Consider the following 18,123-nt stretch of genomic DNA (forward strand, 5'->3'; position numbering starts at 1 on the left):
TTGGAGGGAGCCTCTAACCAGCCCAGTTTGGGCAAATTCATGGTGGAGGGAGCCTCTAAAAAACCCAGTTTGGACCAATTCATGGTGGAGGGAGCCTCTAACCAGCCCAGTTTGGGCAAATTCATGGTGGAGGGAGCCTCTAAACCCAGCCCAGTTTGGACCAATTAATGGTGGAGGGAGCCTCTAACCAGCCAGTTTGGACCAATTAATGGTGGAGGGAGCCTCTAACCAGCCCAGTTTGAACCAATTCATGGTGGAGGGAGCCTCTAAAACAGCCCAGTTTGGGCAAATTCATGGTGGAGGGAGCCTCTAAAAAACCCCAGTTTGGACCAATTCATGGTGGAGGGAGCCTCTAACCAGCCCCAGTTTGGACCAATTAATGGTGGAGGGAGCCTCTAACCAGCCCAGTTTGGACCAATTCATGTGGAGGGAGCCTCTAAACAGCCAAGTTTTGGGAAATTCATGGTGGAGGGAGCCTCTAACCAGCCCAGTTTGGACCAATTCATGGTGGAGGGAGCCTCTAAACAGCCAAGTTTTGGAAATTCATGGTGGAGGGAGCCTCTAACCAGCCCAGTTTGGACCAATTCATGGTGGAGGGAGCCTCTAAAAAACCCAGTTTGGACCAATTCATGGTGGAGGGAGCCTCTAAACAGCCCAGTTTGGGCAAATTCATGGTGGAGGGAGCCTCTAACCAGCCCAGTTTGGACCAATTAATGGGGAGGGAGCCTCTAAACAGCCCAGTTTGGGCAAATTCATGGTGGAGGGGAGCCTCTAACCAGCCCAGTTTGGACCAATTCATGGTGGAGGGAGCCTCTAACCAGCCCAGTTTGGGCAAATTCATGGTGGAGGGAGCCTCTAAAAAACCCAGTTTGGACCAATTCATGGTGGAGGGAGCCTCTAACCAGCCCAGTTTGGGCAAATTCATGGTGGAGGGAGCCTCTAACCAGCCCAGTTTGGACCAATTAATGGTGGAGGGAGCCTCTAACCAGCCCAGTTTGGACCAATTCATGGTGGAGGGAGCCTCTAACCAGCCCAGTTTGGACCAATTAATGGTGGAGGGAGCCTCTAAACAGCCAAGTTTGGGAAATTCATGGTGGAGGGAGCCTCTAACCAGCCAGTTTGGACCAATTCATGGTGGAGGGAGCCTCTAAACAGCCCAGTTTGGGCAAATTCATGGTGGAGGGAGCCTCTAAAAAACCCAGTTTGGACCAATTCATGGTGGATGGGAGCCTCTAATTAGCCCAGTTTGGACCAATTAATTGTGGAGGGAGCCTCTAACCAGCCCAGTTTGGACCAATTAATGGTGGAGGGAGCCTCTAAACAGCCCAGTTTGGGCAAATTCATGGTGGAGGGAGCCTCTAACCAGCCCAGTTTGGACCAATTAATGGTGGAGGGAGCCTCTAACCAGCCCAGTTTGGACCAATTAATGGTGGAGGGAGCCTCTAACCACCCCAGTTTGGACCAATTCATGGTGGAGGGAGCCTCTAACCAGCCCAGTTTGGACCAATTCATGGTGGAGGGAGCCTCTAAAAAACCCAGTTTGGACCAATTCATGGTGGAGGGGAGCCTCTAAACAGCCCAGTTTGGGCAAATTCATGGTGGAGGGAGCCTCTAAAAAACCCAGTTTGGACCAATTCATGGTGGAGGGAGCCTCTAACCAGCCCAGTTTGGACCAATTAATGGTGGAGGGAGCCTCTAAACAGCCAAGTTTGGACCAATTCATGGTGGAGGGAGCCTCTAAAAACCCCAGTTTGGACCAATTCATGGTGGAGGGAGCCTCTAACCAGCCCAGTTTGGACCAATTAATGGTGGAGGGAGCCTCTAACCAGCCCAGTTTGGACCAATTAATGGTGGAGGGAGCCTCTAACCACCCCAGTTTGGACCAATTCATGGTGGAGGGAGCCTCTAAACAGCCAAGTTTGGACCAATTCATGGTGAAGGGAGCCTCTAAAAACCCGTTTGGACCAATTCATGGTGGAGGGAGCCTCTAACCAGCCCAGTTTTGGGCAAATTCATGGTGGAGGGAGCCTCTAAACAGCCCAGTTTGGGCAAATTCATGGTGGAGGGAGCCTCTAACCAGCCCAGTTTGGACCAATTAATGGTGGAGGGAGCCTCTAACCAGCCCAGTTTGGACCAATTAATGGTGGAGGGAGCCTCTAACCACCCCAGTTTGGACCAATTCATGGTGGAGGGAGCCTCTAAACAGCCAAGTTTGGACCAATTCATGGTGGAGGGAGCCTCTAAAAACCCCAGTTTGGACCAATTCATGGTGGAGGGAGCCTCTAACCAGCCCAGTTTGGACCAATTAATGGTGGAGGGAGCCTCTAAACAGCCAAGTTTTGGGAAATTCATGGTGGAGGGAGCCTCTAACCAGCCCAGTTTGGACCAATTCATGGTGGAGGGAGCCTCTAAAAAACCCAGTTTGGACCAATTCATGGTGGAGGGAGCCTCTAACCAGCCCAGGTTTGGACCAATTCATGGTGGAGGGAGCCTCTAAACAGCCCAGTTTGGGCAAATTCATGGTGGAGGGAGCCTCTAAAAAACCCAGTTTGGACCAATTCATGGTGGAGGGAGCCTCTAATTAGCCCAGTTTGGACCAATTAATTGTGGAGGGGAGCCTCTAACCAGCCCAGTTTGGACCAATTAATGGTGGAGGGAGCCTCTAAACAGCCCAGTTTGGGCAAATTCATGGTGGAGGGAGCCTCTAACCAGCCCAGTTTGGACCAATTAATGGTGGAGGGAGCCTCTAACCAGCCCAGTTTGGACCAATTAATGGTGGAGGGAGCCTCTAACCACCCCAGTTTGGACCAATTCATGGTGGAGGGAGCCTCTAACCAGCCCAGTTTGGACCAATTCATGGTGGAGGGAGCCTCTAAAAAACCCAGTTTGGACCAATTCATGGTGGAGGGAGCCTCTAAACAGCCCAGTTTGGGCAAATTCATGGTGGAGGGAGCCTCTAAAAAACCCAGTTTGGACCAATTCATGGTGGAGGGAGCCTCTAACCAGCCCAGTTTGGACCAATTAATGGTGGAGGGAGCCTCTAAACAGCCAAGTTTGGACCAATTCATGGTGGAGGGAGCCTCTAAAAACCCCAGTTTGGACCAATTCATGGTGGAGGGAGCCTCTAACCAGCCCAGTTTGGACCAATTAATGGTGGAGGGAGCCTCTAACCAGCCCAGTTTGGACCAATTAATGGTGGAGGGAGCCTCTAACCACCCCAGTTTGGACCAATTCATGGTGGAGGGAGCCTCTAAACAGCCAAGTTTGGACCAATTCATGGTGAAGGGAGCCTCTAAAAACCCGTTTGGACCAATTCATGGTGGAGGGAGCCTCTAACCAGCCCAGTTTGGGCAAATTCATGGTGGAGGGAGCCTCTAAACAGCCCAGTTTGGGCAAATTCATGGTGGAGGGAGCCTCTAACCAGCCCAGTTTGGACCAATTAATGGTGGAGGGAGCCTCTAACCAGCCCAGTTTGGACCAATTAATGGTGGAGGGAGCCTCTAACCACCCCAGTTTGGACCAATTCATGGTGGAGGGAGCCTCTAAACAGCCAAGTTTGGACCAATTCATGGTGGAGGGAGCCTCTAAAAACCCCAGTTTGGACCAATTCATGGTGGAGGGAGCCTCTAACCAGCCCAGTTTGGACCAATTAATGGTGGAGGGGAGCCTCTAAACAGCCAAGTTTTGGGAAATTCATGGTGGAGGGAGCCTCTAACCAGCCCAGTTTGGACCAATTCATGGTGGAGGGAGCCTCTAAAAAACCCAGTTTGGACCAATTCATGGTGGAGGGAGCCTCTAAACAGCCCAGTTTGGGCAAATTCATGGTGGAGGGAGCCTCTAACCAGCCCAGTTTGGACCAATTAATGGTGGAGGGAGCCTCTAAACAGCCCAGTTTGGGCAAATTCATGGTGGAGGGAGCCTCTAACCAGCCCAGTTTGGACCAATTCATGGTGGAGGGAGCCTCTAACCAGCCCAGTTTGGGCAAATTCATGGTGGAGGGAGCCTCTAAAAAACCCAGTTTGGACCAATTCATGGTGGAGGGAGCCTCTAACCAGCCCAGTTTGGGCAAATTCATGGTGGAGGGAGCCTCTAACCAGCCAGTTTGGACCAATTAATGGTGGAGGGAGCCTCTAACCAGCCCAGTTTGGACCAATTCATGGTGGAGGGAGCCTCTAACCAGCCCAGTTTGGACCAATTAATGGTGGAGGGAGCCTCTAAACAGCCAAGTTTTGGGAAATTCATGGTGGAGGGAGCCTCTAACCAGCCCAGTTTGGACCAATTCATGGTGGAGGGAGCCTCTAAACAGCCCAGTTTGGGCAAATTCATGGTGGAGGGAGCCTCTAAAAAAACCCAGTTTGGACCAATTCATGGTGGAGGGAGCCTCTAATTAGCCCAGTTTGGACCAATTAATTGTGGAGGGAGCCTCTAACCAGCCCAGTTTGGACCAATTAATGGTGGAGGGAGCCTCTAAACAGCCCAGTTTGGGCAAATTCATGGTGGAGGGAGCCTCTAACCAGCCCAGTTTGGACCAATTAATGGTGGAGGGAGCCTCTAACCAGCCCAGTTTGGACCAATTAATGGTGGAGGGAGCCTCTAAACAGCCCAGTTTGGGCAAATTCATGGTGGAGGGAGCCTCTAACCAGCCCAGTTTGGACCATTAATGGTGGAGGGAGCCTCTAACCAGCCCAGTTTGGACCAATTAATGGTGGAGGGAGCCTCTAACCACCCCAGTTTGGACCAATTCATGGTGGAGGGAGCCTCTAACCAGCCCAGTTTGGACCAATTCATGGTGGAGGGAGCCTCTAAAAAACCCAGTTTGGACCAATTCATGGTGGAGGGAGCCTCTAAACAGCCCAGTTTGGGCAAATTCATGGTGGAGGGAGCCTCTAAAAACCCAGTTTGGACCAATTCATGGTGGAGGGAGCCTCTAACCAGCCCAGTTTGGACCAATTAATGGTGGAGGGAGCCTCTAAACAGCCAAGTTTGGACCAATTCATGGTGGAGGGAGCCTCTAAAAACCCCAGTTTGGACCAATTCATGGTGGAGGGAGCCTCTAACCAGCCCAGTTTGGACCAATTAATGGTGGAGGGAGCCTCTAACCAGCCCAGTTTGGACCAATTAATGGTGGAGGGAGCCTCTAACCACCCCAGTTTGGACCAATTCATGGTGGAGGGAGCCTCTAAACAGCCAAGTTTGGACCAATTCATGGTGAAGGGAGCCTCTAAAAACCCGTTTGGACCAATTCATGGTGGAGGGAGCCTCTAACCAGCCCAGTTTGGGCAAATTCATGGTGGAGGGAGCCTCTAAACAGCCCAGTTTGGGCAAATTCATGGTGGAGGGAGCCTCTAACCAGCCCAGTTTGGACCAATTAATGGTGGAGGGAGCCTCTAACCAGCCCAGTTTGGACCAATTAATGGTGGAGGGAGCCTCTAACCACCCCAGTTTGGACCAATTCATGGTGGAGGGAGCCTCTAAACAGCCAAGTTTGGACCAATTCATGGTGGAGGGAGCCTCTAAAAACCCCAGTTTGGACCAATTCATGGTGGAGGGAGCCTCTAACCAGCCCAGTTTGGACCAATTAATGGTGGAGGGAGCCTCTAAACAGCCAAGTTTTGGGAAATTCATGGTGGAGGGAGCCTCTAACCAGCCCAGTTTGGACCAATTCATGGTGGAGGGAGCCTCTAAACAGCCCAGTTTGGGCAAATTCATGGTGGAGGGAGCCTCTAAAAAACCCAGTTTGGACCAATTCATGGTGGAGGGAGCCTCTAATTAGCCCAGTTTGGACCAATTAATTGTGGAGGGAGCCTCTAACCAGCCCAGTTTGGACCAATTAATGGTGGAGGGAGCCTCTAAACAGCCCAGTTTGGGCAAATTCATGGTGGAGGGAGCCTCTAACCAGCCCAGTTTGGACCAATTAATGGTGGAGGGAGCCTCTAACCAGCCCAGTTTGGACCAATTAATGGTGGAGGGAGCCTCTAACCACCCCAGTTTGGACCAATTCATGGTGGAGGGGAGCCTCTAACCAGCCCAGTTTGGACCAATTCATGGTGGAGGGAGCCTCTAACCAGCCCAGTTTGGACCAATTAATGGTGGAGGGAGCCTCTAACCACCCCAGTTTGGACCAATTCATGGTGGAGGGAGCCTCTAAAAAACCCAGTTTGGACCAATTCATGGTGGAGGGAGCCTCTAAACAGCCCAGTTTGGGCAAATTCATGGTGGAGGGAGCCTCTAAACAGCCCAGTTTGGGCAAATTCATGGTGGAGGGAGCCTCTAACCAGCCCAGTTTGGACCAATTAATGGTGGAGGGAGCCTCTAACCAGCCCAGTTTGGACCAATTCATGGTGGAGGGAGCCTCTAAACAGCCCAGTTTGGGCAAATTCATGGTGGAAGGAGCCTCTAACCAGCAGAGTTGTGGGAAAGCAGGGTGGAGGGAGCCTCTAACCAGCAGAGTTGGTGGAAATCAGGGTGGAGGGAGCCTCTAACCAGCAGAGTTGGGGGAAATCATGTTGGAGGGAGCCTAGTATTAGCAGAATTGTGCAACGCTTATGGTGGATGAGTATGAGGATGCGGAGGAATTGGAGAGGTTGAGTACAGACATGGAGTTTCATGTTGGGGTGCTTTACACAGGTGGGCACAAAAATGAAGGCTCTATCCAGTGGTGGTTCATTTTTATCAAAGTGAGCCGGTCGGCACTCTCAGCTGACAGACGGGTGCGCTTGTCAGTGATGATGCCACCGGCTGCACTGAACACCCTCTCAGATAGGACGCTGGCGGCAGGACAGGACAGCACCTCCAAGGCATATAGGGCAAGTTCAAGCCACAGGTCCAACTTCGACACCCAATACGTGTAGGGCGCAGAGGGGTCGGAGAGGACAGGGCTGTGGTCGGAAAGGTATTCCCGCAACATGCGCCTATACTTCTCACGCCTGGTGACACTAGGACCCTCCGTGGCGGCACTTTGGCGAGGGGGTGCCATCAAGGTGTCCCAGACCTTAGACAGTGTGCCCCTCGTTTGTGTGGACCGGTGAGAACTTGGTTGCCTACTGGAGGAACTGCCCTCCCTGCCGCCACTGTCACATGCTGGAAACATCTCCATCATATTCTGCACCAATTGCCTGTGGCAAGCATTGATGCGATTGGCCCTCCCCTCTACCGGAATAAAAGACGAGATGTTGTTTTTATACCGGGGGTCAAGGATAGCAAAGATCCAGTACTGGTTGTCCTCCATGATTTTGACAATACGCTTGTCGGTTGTAAAGCACCCCAACATGAACTCAGCCATGTCTGCCACAGTGTTAGTTGGCATGACTCCTCTGGCCCCACCGGAAAGTTCAATCTCCATTTCCTCCTCATCCTCCATGTCTACCCATCCGCGCTGCAACAATGGGACGATTCGAAGTTGCCCGGAAGCCTCCTGTATCACCATCACATCATCGGACAACTCTTCTTCCTCCTCCTCCTCCTCCTCCTCCTCCTCCATTAAACGCAGTGAAGCGGACAGATGTGTGGACCTACTCTCCAGCTGTGACGGATCGGATGCTATCCCTAACTCCTCTGTGTGATCTGAGTTATCCCTGATGTCAATCAGGGATTCTCTCAGAACACACAAGAGCGGGATTGTAAGGCTCACCATCGCATCCTCAGAGCTCACCCTCCTTGTGGACTCCTCAAAGACCCGTAGGATGTCACAAAGGTCTCTCATCCATGGCCACTCATGGATGTGAAACTGAGGCAGCTGACTTTGTGGCACCCTAGGGTTTTGTAGCTGGTATTCCATCAAAGGTCTCTGCTGCTCAACCACTCTATTCAACATCTGAAACGTTGAGTTCCAGCGTGTGGGGACGTCGCACAAAAGCCGGTGTTGTGGCACATGCAGGCGTTGCTGGAGAGATTTTAAGCTAGCAGCGGCTACTGTCGACTTGCGAAAGTGGGCGCACATGCGCCGCACTTTCACCAGTAGCTCTGGAACATTGGGGTAGCTCTTTAGGAAACGTTGCACCACTAGGTTGAAGACGTGGGCCAGGCATGGAACATGTTGGAGTCCGGCAAGCTCCAGAGCTGCTACCAGGTTCCGGCCGTTATCACAAACGACCATGCCTGGGCCCAGGTGCAGCGGCTCAAACCATATTGCCGTCTCATCGAGGAGGGCATCCCTCACCTCGGAGGCAGTGTGCTGTCTGTCCCCCAAGCTGATCAGCTTCAGCACAGCCTGCTGACGTCTACCAACGCCAGTGCTGCAACGTTTCCAACTCGTAGCTGGGGTCAATCTAACAGCGGAGGAGGAGGCGGTGGCGGAGGAGGAGGCGGAGGAGGAGGCGGTAGAGGAGGAGGAGGAGGGGGGTGTTCTTCTCGTGTCCCTGCCAGGAATGTTAGGCGGGGAGACGAGGTACACCGGGCCAGTTTGGGAAGCAGTCCCAGCCTCAACTACATTTACCCAGTGTGCCGTCAGTGAAATGTAGCGTCCCTGTCCGCATGCACTTGTCCACGCGTCGGTGGTCAAGTGGACCTTTGTGCAAAGCGCGGAACTAAGGGCCCGCCTGATGTTGAGTGACACGTGCTGGTGCAAGGCGGGGACGGCACACCGGGAGAAGTAGTGACGGCTAGGGACGGCATAGCGAGGTGCCGCAGTTGCCATCAGGTCCAGGAAGGCGGGAGTTTCAACAAGCCGGAACGCCAACATCTCCTGGGCCAGCAGTTTAGCGATGTTGGCGTTCAAGGCTTGCGCGTGTGGGTGGTTAGCAGTGTATTTCTGCCGCCGCTCCAATGTCTGAGAGATGGTGGGTTGTTGTAAAGAAACGCCTGATGGTGCCTTTGATGGTGCAGGAGAAGGAGATAAGACAGGACCAGGGGAGGATGAGGTAGAAGTCAACAAAGTGGCGGAGGCAGATGAAGTGGTGTCCTGGCTCGTCCTCTGGAGTGCATCGCCAGCACAGTCAGCAGTGGCAGTGGCAGAGGCAGAGGCAGAGGCAGTGGCAGTGGCGTGAACGGCAGGCGGCCTTTGTCCTGCCGTTGCTGCCTGCCACTGATTCCAGTGCTTGGATTCCAAATGACGGCGCATTGAAGTGGTGGACAGGTTGCTCTTCTCAGAGCCCCTAATCAATTTCGAGAGGCAAATTGTGCAGACAACACTATATCTGTCCTCGGCGCATTCCTTGAAAAAACTCCACACCTTCGAGAAACGTGCCCTCGAGGTGGGAGTTTTTCGGGGCTGGGTACGAACTGGAACATCTTGGGAGATTCCGGGTGTGGCCTGGCTTCGCCTAAGCTGCTGACCTCTGCCTCTGCCTCTAGCTACCCTTTTTGGTGCTGCACCTGCCTCAACATCCACACTACTTTCCCCGCTTGACATCCCCCCTGTCCAGGTCGGGTCAGTGTCCTCATCATCCACCACTTCCTCTTCCAACTCCTGTCTCATCTCCTCCTCCCGCACAATGCGCCAGTCAACTGGATGCCCTGACGGCAACTGCGTCACATCATCGTCGATGAGGGTGGGTTGCTGGTCATCCACCACCAAATCGAACGGAGATGGAGGAGACTCTAGTGTTTGAGCATCTGGACACAGATGCTCCTCTGTTAGGTTCGTGGAATCGTGACGTGGAGAGGCAGGTTGAGGGACAATGAAAGGAGCGGAGAACAGCTCTGGGGAGCAGGGACAGTTTGGGTTATTGTTCTGTAAAGCTTCGGAATTTTGGGAGGAAGGAAGACAAGACTGTTGGGTAATAGGAGGAGAGGAGGCAGAGTCTGACTGGCTGCTGGACAATGTGCTGTAAGCGTTCTCTGACAGCCATTGCAAGACCTGTTCCTGGTTCTCGGGCCTACTAAGGTTTGTACCCTGCAGTTTAGTTAATGTGGCAAGCAACCCTGGCACTGTGGAGTGGCGCAATGCTTGCTGCCCCACAGGAGTAGGCACGGGACGCCCTGTGGCTTCACTGCTACCTTGCTCCCCAGAACCATTCCCCCGACCTCGCCCACGGCCTCGTCCACGTCCCTTTCCGGGAGCCTTGCGCATTTTGAATTCCTAGTTAGAAATTGGCACTGTATACCAGTAGTAAAAATTGTGGGTGCACGTAACCCCAATATATTCTTTGAATTCCCAGTCAGACACTGGCACTATATGGCAGTAGCAAGAAATGAGGGTATTTGTATTCCCAATATACTCTTTGAATTCCCAGTCAGACAATGGCACTGTATACCAGTAGTAAAAATTGTGGGTGCACGTAACCCCAATATATTCTTTGAATTACCAGTCAGAAACTGGCACTATATGGCAGTAGCAAGAAATGAGGGTATTTATAACCCCAATATATTCTTTGAATTCCCAGTCAGACAATGGCACTGTATACCAGTAGTAAAAATTGTGGGTGCACGTAACCCCAATATATTCTTTGAATTCCCAGTCAGAAACTGGCACTATATGGCAGTAGCAAGAAATGAGGGTATTTGTATTCCCAATATACTCTTTGAATTCCCAGTCAGACAATGGCACTGTATACCAGTAGTAAAAATTGTGGGTGCACGTAACCCCAATATATTCTTTGAATTACCAGTCAGAAACTGGCACTATATGGCAGTAGCAAGAAATGAGGGTATTTATAACCCCAATATATTCTTTGAATTCCCAGTCAGACAATGGCACTGTATACCAGTAGTAAAAATTGTGGGTGCACGTAACCCCAATATATTCTTTGAATTCCCAGTCAGAAACTGGCACTATATGGCAGTAGCAAGAAATGAGGGTATTTGTATTCCCAATATATTCTTTGAATTCCCAGTCAGACAATGGCACTGTATACCAGTAGTAAAAATTGTGGGTGCACGTAACCCCAATATATTCTTTGAATTACCAGTCAGAAACTGGCACTATATGGCAGTAGCAAGAAATGAGGGTATTTATAACCCCAATATATTCTTTGAATTCCCAGTCAGACAATGGCACTGTATACCAGTAGTAAAAATTGTGGGTGCACGTAACCCCAATATATTCTTTGAATTCCCAGTCAGACACTGGCACTATATGGCAGTAGCAAGAAATGAGGGTATTTGTATTCCCAATATACTCTTTGAATTCCCAGTCAGACAATGGCACTGTATACCAGTAGTAAAAATTGTGGGTGCACGTAACCCCAATATATTCTTTGAATTACCAGTCAGAAACTGGCACTATATGGCAGTAGCAAGAAATGAGGGTATTTATAACCCCAATATATTCTTTGAATTCCCAGTCAGACAATGGCACTGTATACCAGTAGTAAAAATTGTGGGTGCACGTAACCCCAATATATTCTTTGAATTACCAGTCAGAAACTGGCACTATATGGCAGTAGCAAGAAATGAGGGTATTTGTATTCCCAATATACTCTTTGAATTCCCAGTCAGACAATGGCACTGTATACCAGTAGTAAAAATTGTGGGTGCACGTAACCCCAATATATTCTTTGAATTACCAGTCAGAAACTGGCACTATATGGCAGTAGCAAGAAATGAGGGTATTTATAACCCCAATATATTCTTTGAATTCCCAGTCAGACAATGGCACTGTATACCAGTAGTAAAAATTGTGGGTGCACGTAACCCCAATATATTCTTTGAATTCCCAGTCAGAAACTGGCACTATATGGCAGTAGCAAGAAATGAGGGTATTTGTATTCCCAATATACTCTTTGAATTCCCAGTCAGACAATGGCACTGTATACCAGTAGTAAAAATTGTGGGTGCACGTAACCCCAATATATTCTTTGAATTACCAGTCAGAAACTGGCACTATATGGCAGTAGCAAGAAATGAGGGTATTTATAACCCCAATATATTCTTTGAATTCCCAGTCAGACAATGGCACTGTATACCAGTAGTAAAAATTGTGGGTGCACGTAACCCCAATATATTCTTTGAATTCCCAGTCAGACACTGGCACTATATGGCAGTAGCAAGAAATGAGGGTATTTGTATTCCCAATATACTCTTTGAATTCCCAGTCAGACAATGGCACTGTATACCAGTAGTAAAAATTGTGGGTGCACGTAACCCCAATATATTCTTTGAATTACCAGTCAGAAACTGGCACTATATGGCAGTAGCAAGAAATGAGGGTATTTATAACCCCAATATATTCTTTGAATTCCCAGTCAGACAATGGCACTGTATACCAGTAGTAAAAATTGTGGGTGCACGTAACCCCAATATATTCTTTGAATTACCAGTCAGAAACTGGCACTATATGGCAGTAGCAAGAAATGAGGGTATTTGTATTCCCAATATACTCTTTGAATTCCCAGTCAGACAATGGCACTGTATACCAGTAGTAAAAATTGTGGGTGCACGTAACCCCAATATATTCTTTGAATTACCAGTCAGAAACTGGCACTATATGGCAGTAGCAAGAAATGAGGGTATTTATAACCCCAATATATTCTTTGAATTCCCAGTCAGACAATGGCACTGTATACCAGTAGTAAAAATTGTGGGTGCACGTAACCCCAATATATTCTTTGAATTCCCAGTCAGAAACTGGCACTATATGGCAGTAGCAAGAAATGAGGGTATTTGTATTCCCAATATACTCTTTGAATTCCCAGTCAGACAATGGCACTGTATACCAGTAGTAAAAATTGTGGGTGCACGTAACCCCAATATATTCTTTGAATTACCAGTCAGAAACTGGCACTATATGGCAGTAGCAAGAAATGAGGGTATTTATAACCCCAATATATTCTTTGAATTCCCAGTCAGACAATGGCACTGTATACCAGTAGTAAAAATTGTGGGTGCACGTAACCCCAATATATTCTTTGAATTCCCAGTCAGAAACTGGCACTATATGGCAGTAGCAAGAAATGAGGGTATTTGTATTCCCAATATATTCTTTGAATTCCCAGTCAGACAATGGCACTGTATACCAGTAGTAAAAATTGTGGGTGCACGTAACCCCAATATATTCTTTGAATTACCAGTCAGAAACTGGCACTATATGGCAGTAGCAAGAAATGAGGGTATTTATAACCCCAATATATTCTTTGAATTCCCAGTCAGACAATGGCACTGTATACCAGTAGTAAAAATTGTGGGTGCACGTAACCCCAATATATTCTTTGAATTCCCAGTCAGAAACTGGCACTATATGGCAGTAGCAAGAAATGAGGGTATTTGTATTCCCAATATACTCTTTGAATTCCCAGTCAGACAATGGCACTGTATACCAGTAGTAAAAATTGTGGGTGCACGTAACCCCAATATATTCTTTGAATTACCAGTCAGAAACTGGCACTATATGGCAGTAGCAAGAAATGAGGGTATTTGTATTCCCAATATATTCTTTGAATTCCCAGTCAGACAATGGCACTGTATACCAGTAGTAAAAATTGTGGGTGTATATAGCCCCAATTCTATTGCTAGGGGACTTGCAGGGTATTTCTGGGGTGAAGGTGGGGGGGCACACCGTTGGAACGGGTATCGGGGTATATATCGGGTATACGGGAATACACTGACAGTGTATTCCATTCAGGATCCTGGGAAAGCTGGGTTGCGGCGATTGAGCCCGTCAGTGCCACGTTACACTGACAAGCTTCTCCCTGGAATTTAGCTCTTACAAGAGCTGTTGGTTGTCTTCTCCTTCCTATCCTAGCCTGTCCCTGCCTACCCAGAATCTAAGCCCTAGCTAGCTGGACGGAAACCTCCGTCCTCGGTGAATTGCAAGCTCAGAATGACGCGAAGCTGGGCGGCGCTGTTCTTTTAAATTAGAGGTCACATGTTTTCGGCAGCCAATGGGTTTTGCCTACTTTTTTCAACGTCACCGGTGTCGTAGTTCCTGTCCCACCTACCCTGCGCTGTTATTGGAGCAAAAAAGGCGCCAGGGAAGGTGGGAGGGGAATCGAGTAATGGCGCACTTTACCACGCGGTGTTCGATTCGATTCGAACATGCCGAACAGCCTAATATCCGATCAAACATGAGTTCGATAGAACACTGTTCGCTCATCTCTACTTAGCTTCTCTCCCCCTATCCTATCATATAATCCTATATATCACATAGCTCAGCTTCTCTCCCCTTATCCTATCATATATACCTATATATCACATAGCTCAGCTTCTCCCCCCCATCCTATCACATATACCTATATATCACATAGCTCAGTTTCTCCCCCCCTATCCTATCATATATACCTATATATCACATAGCTCAGCTTCTCTCCCTCTATACTATCCTACTCTCAAGACAGCAAAAATCGTCTGACACTGCTGCTCCCAGGTTAATAGCGACTGCTTCTATACACTTAGAATAAATTAAACAAATTAACATACCGGTCCATGTTCTTGAAAATATTGCATTTGCCATCCTTTGCTGTGAGCTGGAACGCCAGTGCAGAGTGGTGACTTTCTAAGACAGCAGTGTCGTTGTAAAGGAGGGCTAATTCACTGCCGGCATTGCAAAGGAAAGAGTTGGTGCGACCGGGGTGATCTATATCATGTACCGTGGCAGCTATTAAAGCAGCCACTTTGTCCAGCTGATCAAGACTTCCCTAAAAAGAAACAAAGAGCAGGCAGAAATGATAATTTATCATATAACGCAATGGCTCTATCACCCACTACTAAACCACCAAGGGACACTTCATCCTATGGACTTCATTTAAAGGGGTACACCATCCCAACCAAAACTACACCCTTGCCACCACTACACCACTTGCTTTTATCATTTTGTCTTGTTTCCTTGCAATTTGTCAGCGGGGTACCCAAACTGAACGTCAGGGTCCAGAACTGAGCAATCTTGTAGGCCAAGTGATAAATCCTGAATTTTGTAACAGAAAAAGTGTTTAAATATATTGTTATTGAAAGTCTTTTCTATCCCAAGACACACTGAGGCAGATTTACTAATACTGTGTAGACAGTCTTAAAGAGGACCTTTCATCACTTGGGGCACATACGGTTTTATACACCGCTAGGGAGTCGACAGTGCGCTGAATTCAGAGCACTATCGGCTTTCATGATCTGTGCCCCAGGTGAAGAGCTACCAGGGCCGGTACCGTAGCTCTCCACTGTCAGATGGGCGTTTCTGACAGTCAGTCAGGAACGCCCTTCCTCACAGTAGCGTCTATAGCGAGTACGAGAGAAGAGTTACGGTACCGGCACTGATAGCTCTTCACCTGGGGCACAGATCGTGAAAGCCGACAGTGCGCTAAATTCATATATGAAATATAAAACCGCATGTGCCCCAATTTAAATTACACCAGATTTATCACAGTGTCTGATGCTGTTTGATAAATCTGTCTAGTCTAAGCTTACACCTCCTTTTATCTGGCTTAAATGTTCTTGGCACATTTGTGGCTTACAGAGTCGCACTTTAGGCCACACCCCTTTCCCGTGAACCCACGCCCCTTTGCCCCCTTTCGCCCTTTTTGTGTAGGTGCCATACCTCTTATACACTGCACTGCACTTACTCCTAAAGTAAATTGTCAGGGTCCATTCACAGAGTTTTTTGGTGAGGATTTTGGCAAGGAAAAAAATCAGCTTCAGGAATTAGGAAATGGTTTTTTGAAGTGGTTTTTGGTGCGTTTTTTGAGGCTTTTTTATTTATTTATTTTTCCTCCAGAACAGTGTATGGACCTAGAAAAAAACGCTAGCGGTTTTTCTGCGTGGTTTTTGCCAAATCCACAACATGGATTTTCCACCTCCCATTGACTGTGTTGGTTTTTGTGGAATCCGCCTGAAGGAAGCTTTTTTTTCCGCTAGCGAAAAAATTCCACGAGTGGAAAAATTAAGCAAGCGGAACCCAGAGAACTCTATGGGGAGAGTTTTTTTCACGTGGATTCTGATTCAGCTTCAAAAAACTCTGTGTGAATGGACCCTCAGATTATTTCTGGAATTGTTCTGAATTCCTAAACCTTAGATTATCTGGAAATTGAAAAATATTTCATATTTTCCTAAGCATTCGGATTCTGAACCTCATCTTCGGTTTTCTCTCAGCAGGTTGTAGAGGATGAGCAGCGTATTATAATAGCTTACATAGGCTAAGGGAGGGTTCACATGGTGTAATGTGCCGCGTGATGTGGCATGTCTACGCTGCAGGAGCTTTTGTGGGCCGTACACGCTCCCATTGATTTCAATGGGAGCGGGGATCGTATGCGCCGCGCTATTTTGCGGCCGTGATTTTGCCGCAAAATAGTGCGGCGCATACGATCCCCGCTCCCATTGAAATCAATGGGAGCGTGTACGGCCCACAAAAGCTCCCGCGGCGTAGACGTGCCACATCATGCGGCACGTTACACCGTGTGAACCCTCCCTAAAATGTGTATACCATGTATTATAATGTTATATATTTACCACTTATGGGCTAAGACAGGAGGACTTGTGTTCGTTTTCTCCATTTATTCTATGATCTAATAAGCCTCTCCCGCAGGAGGATCATGTAACGTCCAGAGCTTTGTAACATGTAACCATTATCAGGCCTGAAATCTATATACCTTCACATTTTCCTTCTGAAGAAAATACGCAGTGGCATGAAGAACATCAGCCGCATGGGTAGAGTTGTGGTAGGCATTAGACGCGTGGTAGTTGGCCTCTATTATTTGCAGCCAGGATCGCAGGATTGCCTCTGAGCAGTTCAGAAATTCACAGACACCAAAACAAGTAAAGATTTTCAGACCAAGGTAAACTAGTGGCCTAAAAACAATAAAACACAAAAAAAAACTGAAATAAAACATGATTTTTTACCATATAAAACATCTACCATATCATTTAAAGTCAATGGAGGAATTTATAAGGACTGGTGTTTACTATACCAGTCTTAATCCACTGGTGCTATAGGTAGAAGAATTACTTATGGGCTCTGGACTCTTAATAATTCTTGCTCATGCCTGGACTGACATCTACACCAGTCAGTCAGGGGCAGATTTCTTGTAAAATGCCAGTTCTAGTTCTAGAGTAAGTTATATTAAATTTGATGGTGTCCCTGAATTCCTAGATTCCTGCCCAACTTCGCCACTTTACAGGAGGGTAGGGCAGCTAATATCAGTACCATAGATAGTATGATGCAGTGGAATGACATTGCACCAAATGGGACCTAATTTTGTTTGCCGTGGAGTTCCCTCTTAACTTGTTCCCCCATGTCCACAAAAACACGGGATGAACATATAAACTTCTTACAGATGTTGTTCCTGGCAGGATTTGAACCCAGAACTCCAGCGCTGCAAGGCTGCAGTGCTAACCACTGAGCCGCCATGTTGCCCCACGTCTGTGTTGTGATGATCTTCTCAGCTTCTGTGTTTTCAACATTTTTTAATAAAAGCCAGGCACACTGCTCCTACTTTTTGCAAATGTGTCATGGATGGTACAAAATGGAAATATGCTTATTTTTGCACAAAAACAGTTTTGCTCAAAAATTAGCAAATTTTCTATGCCAGAAAATTGGCGTAGATGTCATAACAAATTCCTCCCATAGTTCTTTACTATAAGGGAGCCTGTCAGTAGGAAGTTCATCATGAATCCTTTGAAGGTTCTTCATAAAGGCAGTCTATCATTAGAAAATTACATTTTGAAGTAATGGCACATTGGAATAGCCTTTAAAAAAGCTATTCTACTCCTGCCTCTCATTCGCTTGTGCTCCCTGCCATTTCTGTAAAAAAAGGATTTCTTCTGATATGTAAATTATGCTCAGGAAACACAGGGGGTGTTCCCTCTGTGCTCTGAGTACACCAGCATCATCAACTGCTCGCTGCCCTTTGGTCCCTCCTGTTCATTACCCCTGTACTATATGTGGTTGAAATCCTGCGCATGTGCAGTTGGCTTTGCCACTTCGGGTTCTGTCAGAGCCGATTTTGTATGCTCTGACAGCCATGCGGTGGTCTGTTACACGGTTTTAACTGCATATAGTGCATGTAACATCTCTGCCTGTTCGGCCCTCTGCGCCACCCTCTGCTCGCATGCTGCGGCGCCAGAGGCGTGTGCAGTTTGACAATTTGCTTAAGGTTTTTAGTTGCACTGTGTGAACACGGCTTTAGTCCTTAATTGGATTTGCACCACACCCGTCTTCTGCCAAGGTTGCCTCTGTTCATTAAGTGGTTAATCTGTCTTGCCTGTGATTGACAGCTTTTCTTCCTGTCAGGTTCTGGGCGGGTTCTTCCTTCCCTATTTAGTCTT

General features: G+C 48.1%; 1 protein-coding gene across 2 annotated transcripts in view; it reads right to left on the reverse strand.

Annotated features, from left to right (window-relative positions):
- Nucleotides 1–18,123, reverse strand: part of PDE8B (phosphodiesterase 8B) — a 121,045-nt gene that overhangs the window by 18,073 nt on the left and 84,849 nt on the right. For both annotated transcript variants that reach the window (XM_075270096.1, XM_075270086.1), the window contains exons 17-18: nt 16,449–16,647; nt 14,293–14,510 (exon numbers count right to left, since the gene is read on the reverse strand). In XM_075270096.1, coding sequence (XP_075126197.1) covers nt 14,293–14,510; nt 16,449–16,647 — 417 coding nt within the window. The remainder of the gene's footprint in view (nt 1–14,292; nt 14,511–16,448; nt 16,648–18,123) is intronic.

The sequence above is a fragment of the Leptodactylus fuscus genome, chromosome 1 (assembly GCF_031893055.1).
Source record: "Leptodactylus fuscus isolate aLepFus1 chromosome 1, aLepFus1.hap2, whole genome shotgun sequence".
NCBI lineage: Eukaryota > Metazoa > Chordata > Amphibia > Anura > Leptodactylidae > Leptodactylus > Leptodactylus fuscus.